General features: G+C 38.7%; 1 protein-coding gene across 2 annotated transcripts in view; it reads left to right on the top strand.

Moving 5' to 3' along the window:
• Nucleotides 1-18,941, top strand: part of LOC131064377 (importin subunit alpha-9) — a 198,909-nt gene that overhangs the window by 37,171 nt on the left and 142,797 nt on the right. For both annotated transcript variants that reach the window (XM_057998494.2, XM_057998493.2), the window contains exon 2: nt 16,344-16,560. In XM_057998494.2, coding sequence (XP_057854477.1) covers nt 16,344-16,560 — 217 coding nt within the window. The remainder of the gene's footprint in view (nt 1-16,343; nt 16,561-18,941) is intronic.

The following is an 18,941-nucleotide window of genomic DNA, read 5'->3' on the forward strand; positions in this document are numbered from 1 at the left end:
ATACAACCTCCCTGTACGGTCAACAACAGCATTGGCACCTCCGATCGTGCGGTCAACACCCTCCACTGTACGACTATGTTTGTTTGTGCGGGGGCTGCGTTTATGTCTTCGTGCTCCGCAACAGCAGTGGTTTCCACCGCACGGTGGTGGACGTGCTACCGTACGATGGTTCCACCGCCGGTGTTGCCACCGTACGATGGTTCCACCGCTGGTGTTGCCACCGTACGATGGTTCCATCTCACGGTGGTCCCACCGCCGGTGTTGCCACCGCACGGTGGTTCCACCGTCGGTGTTGCCACTGCACGGTGGCCCCACCGTCGGTGTTGCCATCGCACGGTGGTTCCACCGCCGGTGTTACCACCGCACGGTGGTGCTACCATATGGTGGTTCCACCGTGGCTTTCTTCTCATTTTTTCCGTACGGTCAGCTGACCCGTACGGCCATACGATTTTTTTTTTCTTTTTTTTTCATTTTTTCATTTTTTTCTTCTAGAGAGTCTTCTGCTGGGGTCCCCTGTCTCTGAGATCGCCCTTCATCCTTCTCAGTTTTCCTTGCCCAAGGGTCTCCTGTTGTGGTCCTGTGCCTCTTGAGTCGCCTGCCTCGCCTCTCAGGTCCCCTTCCATCTGCTTAGGTCCCCCTTTGGGCTCTCGGGTGTCCGTCCGGCCTCTCGGGTCCCCTGCGCGCTTCGCATGGTAGGGTTTCAATTTGTACCCGTTGGTGGCCAATCTATTTTCAATGACCATCCGAAGCCTTGGAACCACAAATTCTATAGGGACCACAGTCTCCTTCCCATACATAAGAAGAAGAAGAAGAAGAATAAAGATTTTGAAGACTGCGGTCTTCCATACAGGGTTCCAATCGTTGCCAACACTCTTCGGATTATTTACGTCACTAGGGTTTGGGGTGTCTCCCTTCCAATATTCTCTGTATTCTGATAGGTACACCTTTGTTGGTTGCTCTGGTTCCTCTACTTCGAGCCTGTAGCTTTGGAACATTTCGTAATCCTCTATTTGCGAGTGGAAGAGCCCGTTAAGTGAGCATACCTCATCTTCAGAACATCCCTCCAATTCGAGCACCCCTTCACTGTTCGGCTCCATCGCGTTCTTGCCCTTGCTTTCATCGGGACCCCCCTTCCCCTTTATTAGAGTCCTCTGAGTCTGAGTCGGAAGAGGCGAGCTCTTTGCCAACATCTTGGGTGTGTAGGTCAATGGTAGATTTCTGCCCTCTCTTCTCCATGGAAAGTGTATTTTTCTTTCAGTTGTGGTTTACCCTTGCGTTGATCAACCACGCTCTCCCCAGGATGGCGTCATAGCCTTTCTTCTTCGAGGGAATAACCACGAAATCTAACAAGAATGGTTGCGTACCAATTGTCACTTGCTGGGCCATCAACAGGCCGAGTGGCTTAATGCCGTGTTGGTCCGCTCCCACCTTGTTGAATGTGGGTGGCCACAGGGTGGGCTTCCCCAGCCGCTTCCATGTTTCTTTTGGTAGTACATTCACCCCAGATCCACCGTCCACAATGGTGTCCTTCAAAATGGTCCCACGGATATCCATTTCTACCACAGTTGGGTGTCTACCACTGCTCACGGCTAGTAACATAGGGTCAGTCGAAGGGCTGATGGAAACCTCCACCTGTGGTGCACTCTTCGAAGCGGTGGCGGGAACCCCTACCTGTGGTGCACTCGACGATGCGGTGGCGGGAACCCCTACCTGTGGTGCACTCGACGATGCGGTGCTTTGCACATTGGTGAGGATGGCAGTCCTCAATTGTGGCATAGAGTCTAGAAGGTCTTTTACCTTTATTGGCACCTCCATCTGCAATATTTGCCCAATGATGTTATTTTCTGCTTCCGTACGGAATGATGTACTCGCCACCTTGTTGTCCCGTCGTTCGGTCGTCATCTCACGTTCAATATTGGCCTTTGTCTCCCATAATCTCTCCTTCTCCGTACGGGGGTCGGGATAAGTGGCTTTTTTTGTCTGGGCGCGGGTGATCGCCAGTACTTCTTTCTCACCAGTCTTCTCAGCCTTCTCAATGTTGAGGAGATTAACCCCTGCCTGCGGGCAATTTGCGTCCTCATGGTCGCCTGGCCCACACCAACGACAAAGGTGCTGAGGGGTGGCTTCCTTCGTGCAATCACGGGCGAAGTTCCCCCACTGATTACAGGCCCTACATTGGATAATTGGCCGGCCCTTGGCGTCATATTGGATACGGCTTCCGTTATTGGTATTGTTGCTATTCCTTCCGCCGCCGCGTCTGTTGTCCCGGTATCCTCCAGATGATGCCGGTGTGTTAGTATGTTGGCCGGTACCCGCTGGTGCAGATGTTGTGGCCTGCTCCGTGAACAACACCTAGTTCATTCGCGTACCTCGGGTTTTCATGTTGTATGGGCACTCCTTGGTGGAGTGTCCCATCACTTGGCAAATCTCACAGAATGCCTTCTTTTGGCAAGTACCCTTTGTGTGCCCTTCCTCTTTGCACTCAGTGCACCATATGTCCCCTTCATTCTGACCAGTGCTTCTCATTATTTTGAATTCCTTTCTCATTCGCTCCATGTCTTTCTGGAGCGCTTGCACCCGTTTGCCAGCCTCGTCGTCGCTGCTGCTTTCCTGTGAAGAGTCATTGTCCTCGGATGAGGATTTATTACTTTTCTTCTTCTTTGATGTTTTGTGTTCGCTCTCCAGGTCCATCGCCCTATTATAAGCATCGTCATATGACGTCGGGGGTACAATTTTCATCTTCCTCCGTAGGGAGGATTTCAACCCTTCAACGAATCATCGTTTCTTCAATCCATCTGCGGGTTGGCTTTCCATTTTACCCAAGAGTTCTTTCAGCCTCCGACTGTATGCCCGTACTCTCCCTGGTACCTTATTTGGTACTGTATATCTCCGTTACAATTTCATTGTCATCACGGAGCAACCGAAACTCCCCCGTGAATTCCTTCAGTAGATTGGCCCACGTGGCCACTTTTTGCTTGTCCACATCGGAGTACCAATCTATGGCAACTCCTCGTAACGTGGCTGGGAATTGCTGTACCCAGTCATCCTGGTCTGTTACTCCGTTGGCGGACCAAATGGTTTCACATGTACAGCAGTGCCGTAAGGGGTCTTCCTTGCCCTCCCCTGTGAACTTTGGCAATTTTTGTTTACTCGCCATCCCACCGCTAGGTCTCACTCCTCTAGTTCCTTGTGTGCTTGTACCTGGCGATCCTCCGCCTCCTGCAACTGAACCTCCACTCGTGGGTCCTCCGGAAAAAGTTGCTGACACCGAACCAAACAAATTGCCTCCCGTACGGTACCCTTGTGCTCCCTCGGCACCTTCGGTCGTACCGTCACCTTCCGGTGTCTCCCTCCGGTTGTCCTCTGAAATGGACAAATTCTTTAGCAAGTCTCTAGTAGCGTCGATCAGGTTTAGACTTCGCCTTGTTTGTTCCACCAACTCTTCGCGGCTTCTTACCCTACGGTGGTATTCTGGCGAACTGTAGAGTTCTCCTTCGGCACCCTCCGTGACTCCTTCTGGCAGCCCTACAATAGTGTAGACAGTGTAGTTCTCTCCGTCTATCTCTGCCTCCGCAACCTTCGTGACACCTCCTGGGTTCCCTTCAGGCAACCCCTCGGCCGATCGTCCCTCGGCAAGCTGCCTTAGCCTACGCCTTCGTTCTATCTGTTGTCTGAGATTCAACGCGGTTTGTGCCACTTCCTATTCGTCACTCTGTATCTTTTTATTTTTGTCCTTATTTAGTCTATTGGGCATAAGTCACTTCCATACACAGCAACCACACGCCATGTACACAAAAAAACTTTTATTATTTTGATTTTTATTTTGCCTTTCGGCCACAATTTATATCAGCAGTGTGTCGAGATTATTACAAGGTTCAATTTCCTCCTGGTCTAGCACCATCTCGTTCTGTTACCTGTCGGCTGTTCTCTTCGTAGCGTTGCAGGATTTGTTGTCGTCGCTCTTCCTGGGCAATCTCCTCCAGGCGGGCTTGTTGTGCCAGCGATGCCTGTGCAAGCAACCGGGGGAGGTGGTTCATTAACCGGTTTACTGCCGGGCTAACCTCCAGCGCTGTCCACACGGCACTTGGTGGGATTTCTGCTTCCGCCGCTTCTCGTCGAACGTATGTCTGAATGGCTACTTGGAGCAAAATTGAAAGTTTTGTCCGCGCGTCGTTGGCCTCCGGGTTTACGTCACCAACGGGTAGGCCCATTGTGTCTGTGCGCCATCCGTGTCTTCCGTTCCCGAGTTCGTCTAGGCAGCGGCGCCAAATGTTTGCCCTCTCGGGTAAACGGTTAAATGTAGAAAGTAAATGCACAGAACATAATGGAAATATATTACATAACCAGTCTCTATATTATTCAACAGTCCATGTACATCAAGTGCTTATAACATTACATTTGACACGACTATCATGATCCTTTCGAAGAAAAGGTACACAATATATAATACCCGAAGGGGTACGACACAACCGTTGCGACTCCAACTACCTACCCGTCGGCTAACTAACTGACCGCTGTAACTCATTATTACCGACGACAACATAAACATAATATAACAACATAACATAACGATTATTCCCGGCAACAGCAACATTCTTTTGTTCTTCCACAATTTCCCTTGCAGTTGCCATTGCCTTTTGAAACTGTGATCCATCTAAATCATGTGGACTAGGCACCTTGAGCCCTTTCCTTGCAACAGTCAGGGTTGTGACCAAATTCTTCCAATATGGGATTCTTGCCAGATCGAACGAAAGGTTATTGTAGTACTGAAAATTTGCACACCTCATCCTTGCTCTGTCATGCTTCTTTCTATTCCAACCTATACCTTCAAGTGAAGCTTGGAAGATTAGTGTGTTTCATGGAATGAAAATCCTTGGAAGTGGATTTGCCACAAATTCATTGACCATGAGAGGAACTCACAATCTATGTCCTTGTTTCCACCTCTATTCCAGCACCATGTTGGAATTCATTATTGGTGTAATGGCTGTGGACATCATTGTTAATTTTTTTTGCTTTTCTAAAGAGAGGGCGGCCACATTCATCTTGCGTGCAAACTCTGACTTAATGTTCAGAAACAATTTGATGTTGTGGTAAATAGTCCATATAAGGTTGTATTTGAGGCAATTTGATGCCCCCACTCATTTGATATTTGTGGTCAGTTTTGGAATGTCATGCTTCCAAGCTGTAACATTGTTATGAATGCTTTGGTTCCCACTTCCACTTGTTGATGCTATTTGATACAAAGTGTAGACCTTGGCATTGAAAGGAACAAAGAAAACAAATACGAATTTAATTACCTCAAGCTCCAACATTGATCTTTCTTAGGCAGAAGTCTGGCTTTGAAAAAGCAAAATAAGAATTGAAAATTGAAAATACAAAAACATTTCTAGAGGGAAATAACCAATATTAAAATATAATAATTCTTTTCCCTCACAAAGACCTTTTAGGAGAATTAATATTATTTTTCATGTGCAAAGTCCCCCAAGCTTAGGCATCCAACTTCAAACACATCTTAACACCTTTTCAATGAGCTATCATACTAAATTATCCCTTTTTTTATCTTTCAACATTAGACAACTTAAGTGAGTAATTAATTAATAACTTAATAATTAACCCAAGTTGCGAAAAGTAGTGAAATGATATAGAAATCAAATTCTGATCATACCAACATGATACTGAAGACCTGGCATGATTATCAGAGGCAATTGGGTGAGTCACTAAAAAAAAAACTTGCTCCAAGAAGTTTAGAGAGCTCCCTAAAGGTCGGAATCTAATTTTGGAAGCATCACTAGACTCACCAAGGCTAACTGCATTCATTGCCAACAACAACTCTGCAAGGCTGAACCTGTGCTCTCTAAGAACTTCGGGGATCCTCCTTGTTCACCAATTAGCCTTTGGAAGAACTTGGAAACTATGCTAATTGTTCACAAATCACTTTTGCTAAAAAATGGGGACATTATAATGCCCAAGGGAAATCTTCTCCTTGCTAAGTGATTTTTTATTAGTGTGCACAATTGAAGAGGGAGACGTGGTGGTTGGTGGGAGGTTGTAAGATAGAGCTGTGTGGAACTAGAAGCTTTAATAGAGCTTTTTTGAAAGGTCTTTATCCAATTTGTTCCTCTAACTGTAGTGTCGTTGCCCTGAGTTAAGATGGGTTCATCCCATTGTGACAATATGAGTATTGGTTTGAATTATTTCCTCCTTTTTGAAGAGCCTTAAAACTGAATGTGGGAGATTGGTGCTGTAGCACATCATGATTGTTTTTTCTGTGATTCCTAGCAGTTGGACTGCCTGTTTGCTGCTTGGTTAATGGATCTCCTTTGGTGGTGGATCTTGGTGTCATTGAATTTTCGAGCCAGCTTGTTAATTTTTGTAGAATTTCTTGCAATAGCTGCAAATGCATTATAATCCTCATTCCATATTCAAGAGCAAGGGGCTCAGCCATGCTATTCATTTGTGTGCCTAAATACTTAATGTATGTGACAATTAGTGATAAACTTACCGGATCTAACTCATAATGGGTCAAACCAACAACATTCACACAACTAAACTTTTATAGTTCTTTTAATTAACCCTGTCTATCTGTCAAATTATTAAGTTTGTCATTCTTTTAGGGGAGTAATGAATAAAAGTAAAATAATCTTTTTTCATTGCTCTTTCTTCTTGAGTTTTATTAGAAGAAAGTAACAATTTATAGCCGGTCTTGTCAGTTCAATGTGTTGGGAATTTTATTGCAACGTTTCTGTCTATGGTAGGATTGAAATTGACAGTTCAAACGTAAAAGATCTTGTGGTTGAAATAAATCCTTAAGAAAATTTTCAACACCATGTTGACATTTCTGGCAGTACAATCTAATTCCAACTGTGCCATGCTCCCTTCTGTGATCCACAACTGTTTAGTGAATGGACTGCCACTGTAGGATTAACAATCAGATTAGTTGGTAGTTGCTTTCAGTTTTTAGATAGAAATATATATTGCATTTGAAGAATAAGGTGATTGAGTCTTTGATGCCTATCAGTAACCCCATCGATTGAGGGGTGGAATGATCAGTTTACTACTACCAATTTAGAAGTAAACTGCCTATGATTGTGGATTGACAATTTTGAGGGAGTGTTGTTCAAAACTTCAATTAGCTGCCTACATTTGAGGAAATTAATTGTCAGTTAGTTGCTAACTTGCTACTATTTATGGACTGACTTCCCTCAGGATTGCTGGGAGATGGGTCTATAAAACAAAGCATAACACAAAAAGAGAAGTCACTTTTTGGAAAATTAACAAACACACAACTCTCATTTCAGTGTCAGTGGCATTGCTACAGCAGCTGGGCACATTAGAGACAAAATCCTTCAGGCATGAACGTATCATCTTGGGGCCAGAAACCCTAAGGAGTACATATAAGTTAGTACAGACTTTGGAAGCTAGGAGTTCTCAATAAGTTGTATTAGATTGGTAGACTTCCCTTTGAATTTATGTTGTTAGTGGAAAGTTAATAAAAAATATAAAACGTATAATTGTTGGGGGAGTGTTTTGTGTGTTATTTGTGGATTTAGTAGGGGTTAGTGCAAACTGGTTATGTGAACAAGAACAAACTCAACTTCACTTGACCATATATGAGGTACACCAACTTTTCAAAACAACTTAATACAAAATTTGTCTGGTTAAAATTTAAATTATTTGTTTTCAAGTACCAAAAACTGCGTTCTAGTTTGGACAATAGTGCCTGCAAGATTATGACTTAAACTTATGTCTTAAGATGGTGATTTTCCATCTTCAAAGTAAAAAATAATTAAAAAGATATATACAAATAATATTTATATGCTATTTTAAAGCATTTGTTTGAATTGCAAAACAAGTTTTGGCTCTGGAATCGACTCATAGGCTTTCAGAATTACTTCAGTGTGGGGAAAGTTCATTTTTTTCTATTATAAACTACACCCAAAGAGAGAGGATCTTGAAAATCCTTTAATTTGCTTTGAACTAAATCAAGAATTTTGTATAGTATTTTTTTCAGATAACTATGCATCTGGGTGCCTCAATGGTACTGATGCTCAATAATATTAAGTATATTGTTTTGTGCAACTTTGAATTCCTTGATAGATGCTAGAGAAACATGGTACAATATTGATAATGAATGTATTGAACCTGCAATTAAGATATTAATTTGAATGTGGTCCAATTACTGGCAGTTAGATCCATTATTTGTTGAACTTAAATGAATTGATCCATGAACATTTTGATTTCTAAAAATTATATAGTAGATGCTATTTACTAAGCTGTTTTATATCAAATCATACCTATGCTGGCTATTCCACTTTTGTTTGAAATGTGTACCACAATTGGCTGGTTAATGGATAGGAAATGGACCAACCTAATCTTGTGTGTTTTAAGGCCTCTTGGAACTAATATGTTTAAAGACAAGTTATCTAATGCTCAAATGAGTGAAAATTCTTGGATTCAGCATAGCGTTGCCAACTCTATGATGTTTACATAAGTCGGCATTAGTTTTTTTTTATTTTTTTCGTGCGAGACAACACAAAATGAAGTGGGTAGACAAGAACCATTCTTCAAATTACACTAAACCTAAAACTAGCACTATACTAAAACTATAGACAAATTACAAGTATGCACACTATACAAGATTATCAATGGGGACCTTTGTATAAATGGAAATGATTAACTGCCTTTTTTTCCGGCTCTAGATACATGTGTCAGACTGTTAATAGTAAAGCCATGCAATGAGATTTTTAGATATTTAAGGAAAACAACCTATCTAAGCAGGAACAAATCCAACATTCTACTAGCTAAAGCAGAGACTAATGTTCCATTGCAAACAAGATATTAAAGGGATAATGGATTGAAGTTGATGAACAATACACAATTCCAAGAATACTAAGACTTCGTTGCATCCAAAGGTGCGACCTAGATAGATGAATACCATCAATACTCAACTTGATTTACTAAGATCTATTTTTTATTTAATACATAGATACAAACGTAGTAGCACGGACACAAGGATAACACGTGGAATGATATTTTAATATCATAAGCTCAACTTCAGCCATCATTCATTAAGAATTTATGTGCTCAAAGCACTTATTTATAGTTTACAATAAAGCTTTTAGAGATTTAAGAAATAATAATAAATTTCCAAAAAAAAATGCTTTAAAGTGAAGCTATCCACAAGCTGTAGGAAAAGTGGACAGAAAACAACTTTCAAGGAAACTTATCCTTAAACAACCAATAAAATATAAACGGCCCTAAATAGGTACTCATCCAATGTCTGGAAAAAGAATACTGAGAATAGCTTTTGCCAGATATGGTTATTGTTAAAATTAGCAATTTGCATACGAGTTTCTTCTCAGAGTTTGAAGCAATTTCTGCACTGAAGCCTAATGATCCCTTGAAATCTTCTGAAGTACGTGACATATCCTTTGTAATATGGCAAATCCTCCGAATCATATGAAGAAAACTAAAACCTTAACCACCATTGTGAATCCATTGGTAACTCCATCAACTTGTTACACAACGCAACACCCTCAAACAGCTGGACCAAAATAATGATGCACCTCTGAATGGCTTGAGCCTTGAACCTTGCCCTGAAATGTTTGGATCTTGATCACACAACAACATACATGAAACCCTAGGCAGTTGAACTAATGATGAATCGTTGAATTGCATAGGCAAAATCCAAGCGCCAAACCTTTCATTTAAAACTCTTCAAACATTTGAAGCTAGGCTTTTGAAATCTCTTCATTGCCAAACCTTCTGCTAAAGATGGCTGAAAATTGCCTTGTGGCTCACAAAACTTTCACCAAATGAAAGTGGCTTAGATCTGATGTGATTCAGCCAATCAACCAAGGACAAATACAATCTAGGACTATTAGCAACAGATCAAAAAATTGGAAAGAAGAAATTGAAGGGATTCTGCTGTAAACCCTTGAATTTTGCTTGTCTTTGAAACCCTTTCCAAATGGTGTTAAAAACCACTTCATGTACCTACAAAAGTATGAACATAGTCTTGTTTCTGCTGTTAACAGAAGCGAGGAGTTGTTTTGTGGATTTTGAATGAAGAACAGCCTTCTTATATAGGTGTCAAACTTCCCTTGCATGCCCTGACTTTGATTTTTCATTTTTAGATGAATGGGATTGAAGAGGCCCTTCTTTTTTAAAAAAAAATTCTCCTTGCAAAACTAACCCGTGCAGAATTCACATACTTTGTTTGTCACCTTTCAGGCACATCAAATTAAGTGTTTAGACAGTTATAAGCATAAGCATTGACTTAACAAGTTTGTGCCAACTTTTCCTTATGCTGAGCTGTGGCAATGCCACCTCTAAAGTGCGCCTCATGAATTCAGTCAACTTTTTGTGTCTCAGGTGTAACAAACTAGTGGCATTTCTGTTGAAATAGCATGGCTAACTCTAAAGGAACTGTTCTTCATGGTTGGCATGTTTCGCTTATTGTTTTTCCCTGCAAGAAGTGTATTTGGTGGAGTTTTAGGATTGTTTAACCATCAGAAATACGTTTCTGTCGTCTGACATTATTCCCAGTCAGAAATCGCTAGCCTCATTGCCACTTTTCTTATGTTATTCTGGGGAAATATTTGATATGGAAAAAGCCATAAAAAGGTGAACCAAAGTCTAAAAGAACTGCCCTTTTCATGTTCTAGGCACAGATCACTAACACTATGGCCACTTTGTCAAGTTTTAGATGTAACTTTTGCTGAGCTAAACCAAACCAAAAAGTGCGCAATTTACTTCACTTTACCTTTAAGTGCTGAATGCCGATCAGTATTAAGTTTGTCAATTTTCATGACATTTGGCATGGATTTGATGTGGCATAGCCAAGGAACAAGTGTGCCTAAATCTATTTATCATCTCCCCTATGTGCTGGCAGAAAGAAACTACTCAATTTGGCTTGTTAATGTCCTTGAGCAGAGGTTTGGTGTGGCAGCCATCTTACGTGCATGGTTGGGCCCCTTTACCCCAATTGTATGAATTTGGCAGAGAAAACCATTGACAAAGCTAAGAAGGTGTGTGCAGCATTAATCTTTATATATTTGCCACTTTCTGATTTTGGCAGAAAAAACTCATGGTTTGGCCATCCAGAATCTGCACCTTGACTTGTCTGCTGGAATCCACTTAAACCTTGAACCATGTTTGATCATGTTCAAAGAACTTGCCATAACTGTTTCCACTTTGCCTTCATAGCCTTCGCCCTTCATTTCCAGTCACCATTAATCAGAAATCTCGCCAATTTTTGTTTGGAATAGTGCAGCCTCAAACATCCTGCAAGAGTTGTCAGTTGAAGTATATAGATCTTGACAGGGTGACCTTGCAAACTGATCAAGAGAGATCACAACTGATTGGATTGACAAAAGGTTGAAGATAAAATGACAACAAAATAGACAAAAGGTAATATAAAAGTTGAGTTTTGTATGGTTACCAAAAAGTTGTTGGTCATTTGACATCCCTCAAGACTTCTTAAGTTAGAGCGGGTAGTTACATAGGTACTGGTCTTCACCCATATTGTGACATCAAGGTTTTGAGAAGAATTCAACAAATCAAACACATAGACATCTTTGATGATTCCATTTGTAGTAACTTGTATAGGCCCTGATCTCACTTTACTGGCACTGAATAGGCACAGTTTAATTATTATGTGCGATGTCCAATCTCCAGACATTGAACATGAAACAATTAAGATATAATTTTTTCCAAATCATCAAATTTGTTATGTTCATTGCTTGAGCAGGCTACTACAGGCTTTCATGTTCTCCCTTAGTTAAGCTTCTTTGACAGGCATCTGACTAGTCTACACAGATACTATTTGTGGTAACTCAACCTTTTTCCATTTAGAGTTCGATGCTCTTTAAATTCCAAGTGATCTATCTGTACATAATTGACATACAATGTCCAATTGGGCCATATATAATTACCAAACACCATGATTTTTGATTTTGAACTGACAAGGTGTAGGGCTCAAATTTATGCCCATGTATATTAAAATGTACAAGTTCGATGACTGCCTTCTGAGAGTCACATTGGGTCGCCACAGTTCTAGATGATATCCAGCAGGTGGATATGTACTAGTCACTTGCAACCTGTCCTGGTGACCCAGGGAATCACAATAAATTGTAGGAGGATTACACCATAGGTGAGTTTTCTATGGAAATATACTTGTTTATCTTCATACAGATTTACCATTAGAACACAAATAAAGAAATATGGACTGTGGCAGTATTCAGAGCTGTTTGCACTACATAAATGTCATGACATGTGCTATGTAGTTAGTCATCATTTTCTCCAAATATTATGGGTTTCTAAGTTCTTTCTTTCCTCAGATTATCTGTGCATCATTTAATTCTACCACACATAAATTTTCTATTCAAGGATTCTATATTTCTTGTTATTTTGAGAATATTACATGAGTTTGAAATCCAGTAATATAAATATTCGGGAATGTTAAACAAATGAATTAAAAAACAAAACAAAACAAAAAAAAACCAAATTTGCATGATACTGCCATGCAAGTACTTAGTAATCATAGTTATCCTAAAACTTTGATGGTATATTAATTTGCACCTTTCAGTGCAATGCAAATGTACAATTCAACTGTTTGTTGAATTAGTAGGGGAAACCCTCTATAAAATAAAAATTAACCTACTACGAACTATATGTACTTTTACTTTACAATAAGTACGATATTTTTTTGAGGATTTCACATTCAGGTTGAATAAACTTTAAATGTGTATCTTTTTGGGTTTGTGTAGTGTAAAAGGTTGAGATACTCTTTCAACACAAAGCAAAAGATTTTCTTTTTTTTGACTAAAAATAAATCTCAAGACTAGACACTTGATCTATTAAGCTAATTGAATGACCATTATAGAAACATTACATAGATACTTTAATAAGGCATACTAAATTCTATTCAATGATGGATTATGGATTTACCAATAACATTGAATACTTGGTGTATAACAACTTCAACAATATGTAGGCTTGAGAATTACTACTAGGAATTAAGTGCAAAATATCACTTAGTTTCTTATAGAATATTGTGTGAAAATAAATGAAGGAAATGGAATTGCTCCTTTTACCTTGAATAGCTTTGATTGCATGAATGGTTGCTTTATTACAAATTAATCCTATCCACTAATTGTAATTCTAAGACGTGATTCCCAATTCAATCGACAATACAAATTAACACAATTTATTTTTTAGAAGTCACATCTTTCCATGGTAAGAAATCTAAAGATATACTTCTAAAAATAGTCAATATAAAAACAGCTAACTTCTCAAAAAGCTCCTCACACTAAAAATAAAGACTGCTAAAGATAGCTTGGGCTAGAGAAATAGCTCTAGCTAAAAATAGCAAATTCCAATATGTTTTATTTTCTTTAAAAGGATGATCGCTAGAAATAATGTTAAATGAGACTTCCAGTAGACGGCTTTGGATGATTCCAATGAAGCTTTTACCCTATTCTAATCATGGAAAATATTTTGAAATCACTTTGAAATTTTTAGTTATGATGATATGTCAAACATTCGACCTTGAGTTTTCTGCCATGACAACTTCATGCTCAAAAGCTGACCTCTTTACTATTTTGAAGGAATTCATTACTATGGTTGTTGCCAAAAATTGCACCTCAACTTTTTATTACGGTTATTGCCAAAAAGTGCACTATTTTTTTTTTTAACTCAAGTGCATTTTGAACCTTGGCCTCAGTTTTTAAAGGATGATAAACACTTACAAAAGGTGCACTTTATGTAGAATAATGACAGACACTTAGAAAAAATGCATTGCTTTATATATAGTTTGTTTTAATGTAGAGACACATTTTGAACCTTGGGCACACTTCTTTTTAGAAAGATGATAAACACTTATAAAAAGTGTGCTTTATATTTTTCAAATGTTTTGTGGTGAACCATCCAATGTCAAAAAGGTGCACTTTTTTCCTTTCTACCTATGTTGCCCAATGTGTATATTATTCTCCATGGTGCGATTCCCTTTGTGCCACTTGACCTTTTTAGATGTTGACAACAAACCTTTGTTTCATCTCCTTTTGAAAATTAAAAAGATGCCTCATTTTTTTTTGGATGATTTCTTCTCTAGCATCCACATCCCACATCCCAATCACCATTTGTCAAGAATTTAGCACCATGGACAATTTGCAAGCATTTGTTAATTTCAAGGATTGGATTTGACATGACAATGTGCTATCTGATTGGAAATTACTGTCTAACTTTTACTTGACACAAATGATTGATTTTTGGCAACGAACAAGTCTCATGCAGCACAATTAATAACTTTTGGATTGGGAACAACAAACTTCTATGCTGACCCCTTGCATTTATCTTCTATATTGGAAACGCTCCCAATCTTGAGAATTCAGATGATGTTTCGTAGTGCCTCTATGCATCTCCCAAAAACTTCTGTGAAAATTGGGAAACTCCCTTTAGAAATTGCTTAAGTAATACATAAATTATATTGATTTCTGCTCAAGTGATAATAGCTGTTGAAGGTGTTAAGTTTTATGATCAGATTAGATAGACAGTAAATCAAATACAACTACACAAAGTTTATCCTGGGAAAACTTTCCTCTCAAAGGTGAAAAAACCCAGCAACGATATTTCTTATATCATTTATCAATTACAATATGTCTTTACAATGAACTTGTATCACACCTAGCATCTAACAATTTATTGAACGCTTCTTGTTCAATGTATACAATCAGCTGTAAGCATACAATTGCTATAGATGTTTATTAGACTGCTGGAGATGAATGTCAAACTGCTGTAGATAAATATTACGAACTGCTGTCAATAAATACCGCAAACTGCTGTAATGAATAATATGATCTGCTTGATGATTACCACGAATTGCCAAAGGAGATGTAATGGATTGATCTATATATCCATCCTCAACATGACTTTTACCAAAAAGTCGGCCTTAACCAACACGTCTTTATTCATTAGACATCGGTTATTATGACTCTTCACAATCATGTCTTATGCCAAGGGTGATCGGAGTATTTATTAATAAGACCTTTTAATATAACTAGTGGAAATCATAATATATCGGGCATCTAAAATGTGTAAGGCCGATTCGGCCCTTCACGCATTTGAGAATACAATCGGTCCTGAGAAGTCCGACTGACGCTAAACATCAACAGAAGGGAGTTATCAAGAATTAAAGAATTGATGGGAATGTACTTTTCTAATATTTTCATGAAAACATAAGATCTTTCAAGTAACCAAAAATTTTCTTAGCAAGCCTAAACTTGTACATAAGAAGAGAACACACTATGGTTCGAGATGTTTAGGTGTAGAAAATCTTTATGAACTGATTGAAATGGAAAAGAGGGATGCTCCATGGCAGTATCTTTTTTATTACACTAGGCTATATATATAACTCAATGTGTAATTTGGCATATATATATAGTTTTTTTAAAACATGCATGATAATATTTTTCCATCTCCCCCATGTACCCTTTTTAAGAAAAAGAAGTTTCTTGGTCCTAGTCCTCAGCTCCTGTACCTGCAACATCTCTCTTCTTGTGACTAACTAATACGAGAGACTAGCCCAAAGTTGATCCCTTAGTGTTTTCTCTAAATCATTTTATTCCCAATAAACTCGTGCAACACTTAAAACAAGGGTAGTGTTACATAATAATAAAAAAATAATTTCACTTCAGCAGGAAGTTGCCTTTTCAAACAGATTTGAGGTGAAATTTGGAAGGAAAGGGGTCCCATGAGATTCACAATAGACAAAAGTTACATTTCAGAAGAGGCGCTAGAATATTTTAGTGTGATTTAAGGTTGACTATTGATTGTCTATGGAGATGGAAACGACTTTATTCTTCACTGATAAGTGATAAATGATAAACAATCACTGGAATTATCTTGCAACGTTTGGAAGTTGTTAAATTACCAATTAGATATTTCTATGTAGTATGTAATGAGCAATAATGTGAGAAAGGAATTGTCAACAAGCTACACCATTTTGATGTATATATCAACTTAATACTGTTTGGTTGGTTTCTTCAGTTGATTGTATCAATTTGTATTTTCTTGTCTCTATAAATCCATAACTGTGATTTATAAAGCTAGTGTTATTGTCTGTGCTAGATATTGTGTTTGGACCATAAAGCAGGCCAACCAACGTATATCCATAAAATTATAATAATTAAAACTCATATAAAGGAACATTTGGGGGTTAAAAGATCATTTTAGTAATTTGTGGTGCACACAAGTTTTTTTTGGGCATCCAAGCATATACTCAACATTATTTACTCTAGTGGTCATCTATTTATATGGAAAAATGACAGCATTATGGTTCACAGTTGGGAACATGGCCGGGCAGAGGAGGCGGCAACAGGCAGTTTCTATTCGCAAGGAAAGAAGAGATGCACTGGTTCGGGCAAAACGACTTTGCAGGGTTGATTATAATGATGAAGATGGGAACATAGTTGATACTGATGTTACTATGGATGATGACATAGCATCAGAGGACCAAATTGTTTGTATTGTGGAGGAATTGAAATCAGCAGCTTCATTCACGTATGGCTTGCTCTTGCATCTCTATCATTGTGATTTTTCTTAGGTCTCAAGAATAAAGTATCCAGCATCTGTCATGATTCCATTATTTGTCATTCATTACATTTTTTTTCCACTCTTGAAATGAATTCTTTAGAAACCTTTGACCTGTGATGAGCAGTTTTGAATGAATTATGGACGCCTTGGCTTCTTTGCAACCTAAAGTAGCTCTTTCATATTTTGCTTATGTTTCTTTTCTAGAAGAAGTTAGGAAGTAAGAGTTCCAGTTCACAAGCTTTTGGTTGAGTTCAGGCCATCATTTGGGATTGACGGCATTCTTTTGCTTTATATCTTATTATTATAGATTGGCTTGTATAATATATGTTTTACCTTATGGAAAATAGTAGCTTGTTTACTATTGGAATAAAAACGTGAAGAACCATGTTGGAAACTGCTTGGGTATGTTTTGAATTCATGTTCTGCAGTCAGTGTATGTTTGTGTGCTATTATGATGCTCACTTATGACAACATATTTGTAAGCTGGGAAGAGTTGAAAAAGCCTAGGGGTTACAAAAACAAGCCAACTGTATTGGAAGGTAGAGAGAGAGCACACAACTATCATAATATCCGAAGCCCCAAACCAAACCCAGACCATTTCAACTAGAGGGGCCTCAGGCTATATCCTTCTTGATAGATGCTTGAAAAACACTCCAAGGAGTGTCTATGAACAGCTTAAGAAATGCCACTCTTCACTATGGTAAGGTGGTAAGCTATGTTACCCCAAGTTTTCTAGGGACAGGGTTTCCCTGATTATTCGGGTCTTTTCTGGTGATGGCAGGGGACAGCAAAGGGGACGGCTATATAAAAAATAGGGAAAAATTAAAATATATAGGAACATTTGAAATATTCATATGATAACAATAACATTGATAAGGCTTATTAATATATACATTATAGAACCTTAATACATAACATTTGTGTTAAATTGAGAGTTCACATGAGAGTCAAAGTCAAACAAATCAGCAAATGTGACAATGTTAAAACTTAATTCAAATTGCTTTCATAATGTGTTGTCAATATGCATATGATATTAAAAAATAGTTTACAAGTTACAACAAAATGCTAAAGGCTACAAGTTTCTCTTTCAATTACAATATGAAAATACAAAAAAAGAAAATTTGCATCTCTCAATACTACATCAAAATCAGAATCCTTCTTTGAGTCACTGCCATTGCGAGGGTTCGCCTCATCCAACAGAATCCTACCCAATCCCTTTGTTGCCTCCTCATCAACTTGGGTGACATCTTTAGGATCAACATACCACCATAAGGCTGAAGTTTGTTGATACTCTGTCATGCCCCCGAATTAATAATCTTAGTCAGCAAACCAGTCCAGTCAATGAAATTGTCTTACAAAGTAAGACATCGCAATTTCATGGAATCAAACCTTATGGTTCAATCGCTCATATCAGGCTTGCAATCACCTAACTCATATCGGGTTTGCTTAATATTAAAGGGTGCGATGTGTAGAACACAGAAGTACTGCTGAGAGGGGGGGGGGGGTGTGAATCAGTAATACACAAAACTTTAATCTTTCTTAACAACTTCAAGCTTTTACCAAGCTTTAATCTGAAAACTGAAACGCATAAAAGATGCAACAACTGAAACTGAGAAAGATGCAACAGCAAGAACACAAAGCACAAGATTTGATGTGGAAACCCAATGTGTGAAAACCACGGTGAGACATGGCGCTAGGATCTACTGTCCTGATCCGGCCTCCCAATCTATGCTCCAATTACAATGTTTTAAGGGCACCAACCCTAAGGAGTCACCAAACCCCTGTCTATAAGTGCACCAACACTTTCAACCCAAAACCTTTGAGCACAAACTGAAGTTTTTGTGGCATCAACCGCACGATACATTGCAGAAGTTCAACTTCAGAACAATTGCAGAATTACAAATAACAATCCTTGAGACTTTCAACAATATGTTATATGAAAGATTTATTAGTTTCCTAGCTTTTGAATTTCTGTATATTTAGAAAGCATCCAACATAATTGGCATTTTGTAGTCAGCATATCTATACAGATCTGTTTGTCATTCAAACAGCACATAACTTCTTCTTCCTGTGATTCAACTCAGAGTAGATGTTAAACAAATTGTATTTCATGTGTGAACAGAAAACATTATCTGCACTTCCATAGAAGAAATATAAACTTCTGAATTCAACTCTGTATATTATCCCCTAGACAAAAACTGATCAAAGATATAGAAATATGAATATCTGAACAACACCTTTATTACGTGAGAAAAGATACCTTAGTCACAATTTTTATGATCTTCAATGTGCAAACTAACTATCCCTGACTCGATCAACACCTTTGAATGATACTCACTGTGTATGTA

The sequence above is a fragment of the Cryptomeria japonica genome, chromosome 7 (assembly GCF_030272615.1).
Source record: "Cryptomeria japonica chromosome 7, Sugi_1.0, whole genome shotgun sequence".
In the NCBI taxonomy this organism is placed as follows: domain Eukaryota; kingdom Viridiplantae; phylum Streptophyta; class Pinopsida; order Cupressales; family Cupressaceae; genus Cryptomeria; species Cryptomeria japonica.